Here is an 11,676-nt window from a genome sequence, read left to right as displayed (position 1 = left end):
CGATAAATTAATAAATATGTCATGCAATGTGGTAAAAATAATATTTAAAATAATAATAATCTTTGTATTAAATTTCCTTATTTATTTACTCTTCTTTTTAATTTTGCCTTTTATTTATTTATTTATTTTTCAAATGCATGTATTTGGCAAAATGACCAACTCTTGACTTTATGGTAGAAAGTGTAGCATTTTGAAGTTCACTTTAGGTTAATGTCAGACTCATTTCTCTCTACTACAAAATGCAGTTATGGAAAACTGGGCACTTGCTCTTTAAAACGTTCACAATATCAATTCATAATATGCTGAGTTAAATGTCCAGTTTTTAAATATTATCATGGCAGCCTACAGTATGCTTTATAGGTATCAGGAAAAGGTAGTGTTAACTAAAGTTATACCGTGCCCCACATTCCATCAGTAAAAAGCACAGTGTACTACACTACCTTTTAATATAGTACTCTCCTTTTGGGTTAATCATTTTATATCAATGAGCAGCCTCTGTGGCTTGAACTTGAGATTTAGGCGATTTTTTTATATAGCTTATTTCAACTAAATGTACCTTACATTAAAGTGCATGCAACAAGTGACATGAGAACATATTAAATACAGAACAACCAATACTGCCAAACACCACCCAAAAAACATTGACCACACAACCGTGCCTGCCCCCCCCCCCCCCACACCCTTGCTTAAATGCAGATGGTTAAATATAAAAATGTGTGAAAATAGGCAATCAAGACTCCTCCTCCACATCAACACTATAACATAGGTCAGATATTGTAACCTGCGGAGCAGAGCTTGCTGTCAGCAGTCACGGTAAGACCCCAGAGTTTGAGTTGAGTAGTCTCTAACATCAAATTCTTCCTAATCCTCACTGACATCCAATTTGTATTGAAATTTTACATTCAATCTTTACATTGTTTAACTTATTCTGTGTTTTACCTTCTGTTGCTTTTTATTTCTTCCATACAGATGGCAAGGCTGGGGCACCTCATGCTCCTGTGCTGGGCATGGAGTCCTCTGTGTCTGGCAGCCAGCGGAGGCTTCTTTGGTACGCAGCCGGAGTGTGAGAAGGCTCACTTTGTCCCTGGTTACAACCTGGGTGGAGAAGGCTTCGACATCGTCACAATGGAGCGGAAAGGTGCCTATGTCATCGACACGGAAACATGGAAGGTTGGCAACGGCACTTGCAGGATGTTCAGCAACAGCTACATGAACAAAGAGAGCCAGAAGGTCCCAGCTGCCGTGGTGGACTGGAGAACCCTCCCCAAGTGCAGCATGAAGGTCTCCAGTTTACTCTACGATTCTGTCGAAACTCTCGTCAACGACTCCACCTCAGCCGTGTCCAATGATTGGAAAATTGGCCTTGAAATCCCTGTAGACCCGTCTGTCACTGTTGGTCTTGGCTTTGGAGGTTCCCACTCCAGAGAAGCTACCTTTGGCATACAAAAGTCAAAACAAGACCGCTACACCTTCTTTCGTCACTCTGTCTACTGTAGCTTCTACCGGTGAGTATGTTGGACAGATATTTGTCTCCTTGTCTTGTCTTAACTCTGAATATATTTGTCCAGAAAAGGTTCATTTCACAGTGTTCTGGGTAGTTGCAGGGCCGGCTCTAGCCTTTTTGGGGCAAAATTCAGATTTGGAGGTTCAACCCTCCAGAACCCTAACCCTAGCCTCAAAAACCGCAACACACATCAGACATCACAATGGTTTTAAGACAAAAATCAAGACTTTTATTTTCATACATAACTGTATTTATTATAATATTAATAAACAATTGGTCTCTGATATTGTTGGCTTAAAGGTGTTTAGGTAGTTTCACTACAACGAGGTGTGAAAAGTGTATTTCTTTCTTTCTTGCTTTATTAGTTCATTTCTTATCTCAATGCAGAAAATGAGGAAGGGCACCCACCGGCATTTTTTTTATAAATGTATTTATTAATTTTAGGGTGACCAGCGCCCCTAGAATGTGGCGCCCTAGGCAACCGCCTATATGGCCTATAGTTGGGAATAATGACAGCAATTTTGCTTAAAACTAACAACATAAACAGTGACATGAATAAAATGGGACTGTGACAGACTGTAACTAAATGATATACTTCATGTTCTTCACAGCTACAGAATGGCGACAAAACCTCCACTGAGTCCTGACTTTGAATCAGCCGTGAACTCCCTTCCTTCCTATTCACATAAGACATCGGCATTATATCGCAGTCTGATGGACACATACGGTACACATTTCATCACACAGGTGTCTCTGGGAGGGGAAATAAAAGCAATCACTTCCATCAAGACCTGCGAGGCAACCATGAATGGACTGTCGGCAACGGATGTCAAGGATTGTTTGTCAGTCGAGGCCTCTGCTAGCTTTGCAAATACTGCCAGCATTAAGGCCATGTACCAACACTGTCAGGCAAAGAAGAAGAAGTTCGTCTCTGGTCAAAGTTTCAGCAGCATGTTTAATGAGCGTAACACAGAGGTCATCGGTGGAGACATCAACGGCGCTGATATCCTCTTTGCAGACCAATCAAACCCCAATGTCTACAGCAACTGGCTCAACTCACTGAAAACCATCCCGGATGTTGTCCGATACAACATAAAGCCCCTGCACACCATCCTGCCAAGTGGCCATCCTGCCAGGGCCGGGCTGAAGCAAGAGGTGGAGACATACATCAAGAAAAATGCGGTGTTGAACAAATGCTCAGAAACCTGTAAGATTGGGCACAGATCCAGCAAAAGGGATCCTTGTGCTTGTGTTTGCAACAGTAATCAGAATATAAAGTCAAACTGCTGTCCCGCTGGGAAAGGTCTTGCAACATTAAAGGTCTTTAATCTCTATGCAGAAGGGTTGTACGGCGATAAGTGGACTGAGACAGATGGTTCAGTGGAGGTTAGATATGGTGATGATCAGTATAAGCGCACTGCCATCATTAGTAACAATGACAACCCTAGATGGTGGGAGACATTTGAATTTGGACCCATCGTCATTAACATGAAGAACAAACTTTTGTTCAGTGTTTATGATGAGGACAGTTACTGGAATAGTGATCTCCTCGGTAAGTGTTCAATTGATCTGCGTAGCGGGAAGGTGAGCAACAGCTGCATGTTAAATCATGGTACCCTCTTCTTCTCCTACATAGTAGAGTGTGCGGTAAGTCTTGGTGGTGACCAATGTCAAGAATACATGCCATCCCCCATGAGTCCCTCTCTGGCCAAGGTCTTCCACACCAGAAACGGGGTGCTTGTTGGAGAGGCGGGGAAGAGGTACACTAGATCAGTCAGTCAGTCAGTCAGGGTGAGGCCAGCTGTTGAGCTGGGATGAGATGAGAGAATGACGATTTGATGACGATCTTGCTTTTAGTTAATAGCATCTTTCACACTGTTGTTTGACTTTTGTTTGCAAAAGTAATTACATATGTTAATCCTCAATTTAATCAAAATATGTGTCTGTGAAAAATTGTGTTTGATGATCCACCTTTTCTTCTGCTTCTTTCTTGTTAGTTACAAAATCTGCCAATAAAGCATCGACAAAGACAACACCGGTGTCTGTCTGATTAAAAAATACTGTGAAATTTTGTGGTTTACATTTAACATTGATGTGCATACTCATAAATAAGGAAGCACCTGTAGACTGTCGAAACTACTTTATGGAGGAGGGAACCTGCTAAAATAAAAAATAAATGAATGAATAAATAAAGTCATTAAATGTAGCAAAAATAATATTAACAATAAATGTAGCCATTAAATAATTAATAAAAGGTGACATAAATTGATATTTCTGCTTTAATTTGCTTCTTTATCTATCTTTGTATTAATTCCTTATTTATTTACTTCTGTGTTTGATTTTCATTTATTTTTGATATGTATTTTTTATCTATTTTATATGTATTTTTAAATATATGTATTTATTTATGTATTTATACATTTATATACTTATTTATTTCTGCACGATTTTCCCTTTGCATTTCACCCCTTATTTATTTCCCCAAACTTATTTATTTCTGTATTCTTTTCTTTATACATTTCTTTATGCATTTCTGCCTCATTATGCAAATGAGGGGGCTGCCACTCAACGTGTGTCATCATGGCGTCAGGGTGCATGACTATATGCTAACTAGCTAGCTAGCTAACTGTCTGCTTCCACTTATCAACTCCAGTCTTACAAAAATAAATAAAAAATTATTGAAAAATAAATGAATAAATACAAAATAAATAAATGCAAAAATAAATAAATGTAAAAATTAATAAAAATGAATACATGAATAAATAAAATGGGAAATTAGACAGAAGAGTAAATAAATAAGGGAATTAATGAAAATATAGATAAATAAAGAAGCAAATTGAAACAGAAAGATCCATTTATGTCACATTTTAACAATTAATTAATTGATACATTTATTTTGAATATAATTTTTGCTGCATTTAATGACATTTATTTATTGAGTCATTTATTTAATTATTCATTTATTTTCTATTTTGGCAGGTTCTGTCCTCCATACTTTCCTGGAGAGCGTGTTTAAGTATGTCAAATATATGACCAAGTTAAAATAATTGAGTTAAATAATAACTTTTTTCCCATGTACCAAATTAGGTGTATTGAGTTGTATTTTAGTACCTTTTTTAAGATTTTTTTTTCACCTCAGGAAACTTTTTCACTGTATAACTTTGCAACTACAATTTGAACTGCGACCGTCTTTCCTGTAGGCTGAGATGTAGAGGGGAGGGATTCATGCTGTACGTATTTTCGTTTCATCCTTCCCGCCACCAGCTGGCTGAATTTGAGTTGCTAGCTCCACTAACTAAAGGTCCGTCTCCCGGAGCTGCCGCACACACTTTTCTTCCGGTGAAGTGGTCTCCTAGTGGCGAGGAGGACGAAATTAAAATAAGGAATCGTTTTTTCGTTTCTGCCGCTTTGGATTTAGTGCAATAAACAAACTATTAAAGCGTAAATGGACCGTACAGCCCGCGGTTAGTGGCACAGTAAACTCACAGATGGATAACGTAAACTATAGGCCGACGCCACACGTGAAGATTATAAGATAGCAGCGTTATTTTGACTGGTTCTCAGAGTTTCAGCAGTTTGGCTGAATTTTGCATATTTCTGTCCTGCTGAGAGTTAGTAGTATTACTGTTAATATGGAGAACGGAACCTGCCAAAACAAAAAATAAACAAATAAATGACTCGATAAATGAATAAATATGTCATGCAATGTGGTAAAAATAATATTTAAAATAATATTTATCTTTGTATTAAATTTTCTTATTTATTTACTCTTCTGTTTAATTTTGCCTTTTATTTATTTATTTATTTTTCAAATGCATGTATTTGGCAAAATGACCAACTCTTGACTTTATGGTAGAAAGTGTAGCATTTTGAAGTTCACTTTAGGTTAATGTCAGACTCATTTCTCTCTACTACAAAATGCAGTTATGGAAAACTGGGCACTTGCTCTTTAAAACATTCACAATATCAATTCATAATATGCTGAGTTAAATGTCCAGTTTTTAAATATTATCATGGCAGCCTACAGTATGCTTTATAGGTATCAGGAAAAGGTAGTGTTAACTTAAGTTATACCGTGCCCCACATTCCATCAGTAAAAAGCACAGTGTACTACACTACCTTTTAATATAGTACTCTCCTTTTGGGTTAATCATTTTATATCAATGAGCAGCCTCTGTGGCTTGAACTTGAGATCTAGGCGATTTTTTTATATAGCTTATTTCATTACAGGTCAACTAAATGTACCTTACATTAAAGTGCATGCAACAAGTGACATGAGAACATATTTAATACAGAACAACCAACACTGCCAAACACCACCCAAAAAACATTGACCACACAAGCTAACCCCCTCTTGTTTAAATGCAGATGGTTAAATATAGAAATGTGTGAAAATAGGCAATCAAGACTCCTCCTCCACATCAACACTATAATATAGGTCAGATATTGTAACCTGCGGAGCAGAGCTTGCTGTCAGCAGTCATGGTAAGACCCCAGAGTTTGAGTTGAGTAGTCTCTAACATCAAATTCTTCCTAATCCTCACTGACATCCAATTTGTATTGAAATTTTACATTCAATCTTTACATTGTTTAACTTATTCTGTGTTTTACCTTCTGTTGCTTTTTATTTCTTCCATACAGATGGCAAGGCTGGGGCACCTCATGCTCCTGTGCTGGGCATGGAGTCCTCTGTGTCTGGCAGCCAGCGGAGGCTTCTTTGGTACGCAGCCGGAGTGTGAGAAGGCTCACTTTGTCCCTGGTTACAACCTGGGTGGAGAAGGCTTCGACATCATCACAATGGAGCGGAAAGGTGCCTATGTCATCGACACGGAAACATGGAAGCTTGGCAACGGCACTTGCAGGATGTTCAGCAACAGCTACATGAACAGAGAGAGCCAGAAGGTCCCAGCTGCCGTGGTGGACTGGAGAACCCTCCCCAAGTGCAGCATGAAGGTCTCCAGTTTACTCTACGATTCTGTCGAAACTCTCGTCAACGACTCCACCTCAGCTGTGTCCAATGATTGGAAAATTGGCCTTGAAATCCCTGTAGACCCGTCTGTCACTGTTGGTCTTGGCTTTGGAGGTTCCCACTCCAAAGAAGCTACCTTTGGCATGCAAAAGTCAAAAAGAGACCGCTACAACTTCTTTAGTCACTCTGTCTACTGTAGCTTCTACCGGTGAGTATGTTGGACAGATATTTGTCTCCTTGTCTTGTCTTAACTCTGAATATATTTGTCCAGAAAAGGTTCATTTCACAGTGTTCTGGGTAGTTGCAGGGCTGGCTCTAGCCCTTTTGGGGCAAAATTCAGATTTGGAGGTTCAACCCTCCAGAACCCTAACCCTAGCCTCATAAACCGCAACACACATCAGACATCACAATGGTTTTAAGACAAAAATCAAGACTTTTATTTTCATACATAACTGTATTTATTATAATATTAATAAACAATTGGTCTCTGATATTGTTGGCTTAAAGGTGTTTAGGTAGTTTCACTACAACGAGGTGTGAAAAGTGTATTTCTTTCTTTCTTTATTTATTAGTTAATTTTTTATCTCAATGCAGAAAATCAGGAAGGGTGCCCACCGGCATTTTTTTAATAAATTAATTTATTTATTTTTAGGGTGACCAGCACCCCTAAAAGGTGGCGCCCTAGGCGACCGCCTATATGGCCTATGCCTTAAGCTGGCCCTGGACAGTTGGGAATAATGACTGCAAAATTTGCTTAAAACTAACAACATAAACAGTGACATGAATAAAATGGGACTGTGACAGACTGTAACTAAATGATATACTTCCTGTTCTTCACAGCTACAGAATGGCAACAAAACCTCCACTGAGTCCTGACTTTGAATCAGCCGTGAACTCCCTTCCTTCCTATTCACATAAGACATCGGCATTATATCGCAGTCTGATGGACACATACGGTACACATTACATCAGACAGGTGTCTCTGGGAGGGGAAATAAAAGCAATCACTTCCATCAAGACCTGCGAGGCAACCATGAATGGACTGTCGGCAACGGATATCAAGGATTGTTTGTCAGTCGAGGCCTCTGCTAGCTTTGCAAAAACTGCCAGCATTAAGGCCATGTACCAACACTGTCAGGCAAAGAAGAAGAATTTGGTCTCTGGTCAAAGTTTCAGCAGCACGTTTAATGAGCGTAACACAGAGGTCATCGGTGGAGACATCAACGGCGCTGATATCCTCTTTGCAGACCAATCAAACCCCAATGTCTACAGCAACTGGCTCAACTCACTGAAAACCATCCCGGATGTTGTCCGATACAACATAAAGCCCCTGCACACCATCCTGCCAAGTGGCCATCCTGCCAGGGCCGGGCTGAAGCAAGAGGTGGAGACGTACATCAAGAAAAATGCGGTGTTGAACAAATGCTCAGAAACCTGTAAGATTGGGCACAGATCCAGCAAAAGGGATCCTTGTGCTTGTGTTTGCAACAGTAATCAGAATATAAAGTCAAACTGCTGTCCCGCTGGGAAAGGTCTTGCAACATTAAAGGTCTTTAATCTCTATGCAGAAGGGTTGTACGGCGATAAGTGGACTGAGACAGATGGTTCAGTGGAGGTTAGATATGGTGATGATCAGTATAAGCGCACTGCCATCATTAGTAACAATGACAATCCTAGATGGTGGGAGACATTTGAATTTGGACCCATCGTCATTAACATGAAGAACAAACTTTTGTTCAGTGTTTATGATGAGGACAGTTACTGGAATAGTGATCTCCTCGGTGAGTGTTCAATTGATCTGCGTAGCGGGAAGGTGAGCAACAGCTGCATGTTTAAACATGGTACCCTCTTCTTCTCCTACATAGTAGAGTGCGCGGTAAGTCTTGGTGGTGACCAATGTCAACAATACATACCATCCCCCATGAGTCCCTCTCTGGCCAAGGTCTTCCACACCAGAAACGGGGTGCTTGTTGGAGAGGCGGGGAAGAGGTACACTAGATCAGTCAGTCAGTCAGTCAGGGTGAGGCCAGCTGTTGAGCTGGGATGAGATGAGAGAGATGAGAGAATGACGATTTGATGACGATCTTGCTTTTAGTTAATAGCATCTTTCACACTGTTGTTTGACTTTTGTTTGCAAAAGTAATTACATATGTTAATCCTTAATTTAATCAAAATATGTGTCTGTGAAAAATTGTGTTTGATGATCCACCTTTTCTTCTGCTTCTTTCTTGTTAGTTACAAAATCTGCCAATAAAGCATCGACAAAGACAACACCGGTGTCTGTCTGATTAAAAAATACTGTGAACATGTAACATTGATGTGCATACTCATAAATGTGGAAGCACCTGTAGACTATCTAAACAAATTAATAAATAAATAAATGACTCAATAAATAAATAAATATGTCATTAAATGTAGCAAAATAATATTAACAATAAATGTAGCCATTAATTAATTAATAAAAGGTGACATAAACTGATATTTCTGCTTTAATTTGCTTCTTTATCTATCTTTGTATTAATTCCTTATTTATTTACTCCTCTGTTTGATTTTCATTTATTTTCTATTTATTTATTTATTTTTGCATTTATTTTTTATTTATTTTATATGTATTTTTAAATTCATGTAATTATTTATGTATTTATGCATTTATATACTTATTTATTTCTGCACGATTTTCCCTTTGCATTTCATCCCCTTATTTATTTCCCCAAACTTATTTATTTATGTATTATTTTCTTTATACATTTCTTTATGAATTTCTGCCTCATTATGCAAATAAGAGGGCTGCCACTCAACGTGTGTCATCATGGCGTCAGAGTGCATGACTATATGCTAACTAGCTAGCTAGCTAACTCTGTCTGCTTCCACTTATCAACTCCAGTCTTACAAAAAACAGATAAAAAATGAATGCAAAACATAAATAAATAAATGTAAAAATTAACAAAAATTAATACATGAATAAATAAAACGGGAAATTAAACAAAAGAGTAAATAAATAAGGGAATTAATGCTAGATAGATAGATAAATAAAGAAGCAAATTAAAACAGAAATATCAGTTTATGTCACATTTTATCAATTAATTAATTGATACATTTTTTATATTATTTTTGCTGCATTTAATGACATATTTATTTATTGAGTCATTTATTTATTTATTCATTTATTTTTTATTTTGGCAGGTTCCATCCTCCATACTTTCCTGGCAAGCGTGCTTAAGTTTGTCAAATATATGAACAAATAAAGTAATTTAGTTAAATAATAACTTTTATCCCATATACCAAATTAGGTGTATTAAGTTGGATTTTAGTACTTTTTTACAGATTTTTTTTCATCTCAGGAAACATTTTTCACTGTATAACTTTGCAACTACTATTTGAACTGCGATCGTCTTTCCTGTTGTAGGCTGAGATGTAGGGGGGAGGGATTCATGCTGAGCGAACACACAGATACAAGTGTAAATTACTACAAATGTTCACTGATAGCTCTTGTATTAAATAAACCTACAGCTGCTGTGAGATAAGCATTTTGACAAAATGACCTTCCCTTTAAGCACAGTATGTAGGATAAAAGCCGAATATTGTTTCCTGGGGTCATGCACTTTGGGGATTTTTGGGGGTTTCCCAGGTTTTATTACAATTTTTTTTTTAAATCTTCTAACCAACACATCATCAACATACCATGGTGACTTGTATCTAAAAGAAATGCACATGACAGCAGGAGTGTCATAAAATGTGCTAGAGTGGGAGGAACAGAAACCCCCAAATAAAGGAACAGAAACCTATTTGAATGGGTGGGTAAAAGTGTAAGGGTGATACACAAGAAAAGAAAAACAATACGGACAAAATAAAGAGTAGATTATTTTATGGGCCTCTGTTGCCACGCCACCATCATACAGAGACATTTAGCTGTGATTCACATCAAAGCATCCCAGCCTCCCAATGATACGTTTAAAGTTAAAGCAGGAATTATCTGTCTTCCCCAAAACTAATAAACTCATCTGCATTTAGCAAGTCATTTGTGTATTTTAGTCATCTGTATCATTGTAGCCCATGTCGGGCTCTAGACAACAGGGGGCACTTGGCAAGGTTTTCTTTAGGGGCCCTCCTTACTTAATGTGTGTGTTTGTGTTTTTATTCATCATTTACTGATGATTTGCTGATGATTATTTCATGATTTACTAAAGGTTTATAGATGACTTACAATTAGGGCTGTCAAAGTTAATACGATAATGCGTTAACGTAATTGTGTTTTTAACGCCACCAATTTCTGTGACGCATTAACACAACTTGAAATTTTTAAGTTGTAGTGGGCTCAGTTTTAAAGTGAGAGTAATACACTGACACCATCGACAGTTCTATGTGCATGTGTGAAGTGTGTGAAGACGTGTTGGAGTTTCAGAGACGTTGGTGATGGAGCGACTGTCAGAGTGTGTGTGCTGTCTGCTCACCTCTCTCAGCGGGACCTTTGTTCTGAATGTACACATGGCACCTCTCTCTGTGCTCCTCCAGAGAGCTTCTCTGCTTGTAGCTGCGACTGCAGTGGTTGCACTTGAAGGGTTTCTCCACTGTGAACAGAAGTTCCAGTTAATCACCAACACATGAAACATCAACACCATCTAAATGGTACAGCCAGTATTATTGCCTTAAGTACGTGGTTTCACACAAAACTGATGATGTGCACATTAAGAAACTGTCTGCAGGTAAAACACGTGAACTAAAAGTGAATGAGTAAGTTTCCAGAGGTAAATGAGTAAGATGCCATATGTGATGTGTGTAACCGTATGAGGTGCATGGCGGGTTGTTACTGGAAAAGCAACGCAGGCTCAGCAGCAGACCTCATGCGCTCAGATTCAAAAGGAGTGAGAAACCAACAGAAGGTGGGTGCGCAGGTGGCTGCTCAGAGCGTCGCGTCGACGGCAGGCGTAGCTGCACATGGGGCATTTGAAGGGCTTCTGCCCGGAGTGCAGTTTTATGTGGCGCAGCAGGTTTCCCTTCTGAGTGAAGGAGGCGCTGCACTGACTGCACTGGAATGGCCTCTCACCTGAGTGAGGAAAAAAAAAAACACGCACTATGAAAAGCAATTGTGCATTTAATTTAAGGCCGTCAAAGTTAACACGATAATAATGCGTTAATGCAAATTTGTTTTAACGCCACTAATGTCTTTAACGCATTGACGCAACTTGCAATTTTTAGGTTGTAG

General features: G+C 38.6%; 2 protein-coding genes across 2 annotated transcripts; both read left to right on the top strand.

Annotated features, from left to right (window-relative positions):
- The first annotated feature begins 782 nt into the window (after positions 1 to 782).
- On the top strand, positions 783 to 3,537 carry LOC119484779 (perforin-1-like). The gene is made up of 3 exons (XM_037763861.1): positions 783 to 813; positions 970 to 1,505; positions 2,116 to 3,537. The coding sequence occupies exons 2-3, from the start codon at positions 970 to 972 to the stop codon at positions 3,320 to 3,322; spliced, it is 1,743 nt and encodes a 580-aa protein (XP_037619789.1). The 5' UTR covers positions 783 to 813; the 3' UTR covers positions 3,323 to 3,537.
- Positions 3,538 to 6,018: 2,481 nt separating this feature from the next.
- On the top strand, positions 6,019 to 8,744 carry LOC119484778 (perforin-1-like). The gene is made up of 2 exons (XM_037763860.1): positions 6,019 to 6,681; positions 7,314 to 8,744. Exons 1-2 carry the CDS (start codon positions 6,146 to 6,148, stop codon positions 8,518 to 8,520), a joined length of 1,743 nt encoding a protein of 580 aa, XP_037619788.1. The 5' UTR covers positions 6,019 to 6,145; the 3' UTR covers positions 8,521 to 8,744.
- Positions 8,745 to 11,676: the final 2,932 nt, after the last annotated feature.

The sequence above is a fragment of the Sebastes umbrosus genome, chromosome 3 (assembly GCF_015220745.1).
Source record: "Sebastes umbrosus isolate fSebUmb1 chromosome 3, fSebUmb1.pri, whole genome shotgun sequence".
In the NCBI taxonomy this organism is placed as follows: Eukaryota; Metazoa; Chordata; class Actinopteri; order Perciformes; family Sebastidae; genus Sebastes; species Sebastes umbrosus.
The sequence above is the reverse complement of the archived record's forward strand: the minus strand, read 5'-3'. Positions and strand labels throughout refer to the sequence as shown.

Excerpts from the sequence above, each read along its gene's own strand:
- LOC119484779 (XM_037763861.1), top strand. The coding sequence starts at position 970 with ATGGCAAGGCTGGGGCACCTCATGCTCCTGTGCTGGGCATGGAGTCCT. Across the intron at positions 1,506-2,115 it reads GTCTACTGTAGCTTCTACCG|CTACAGAATGGCGACAAAAC; the intron begins GTGAGTATGTTG and ends TGTTCTTCACAG.
- LOC119484778 (XM_037763860.1), top strand. The coding sequence starts at position 6,146 with ATGGCAAGGCTGGGGCACCTCATGCTCCTGTGCTGGGCATGGAGTCCT. Across the intron at positions 6,682-7,313 it reads GTCTACTGTAGCTTCTACCG|CTACAGAATGGCAACAAAAC; the intron begins GTGAGTATGTTG and ends TGTTCTTCACAG.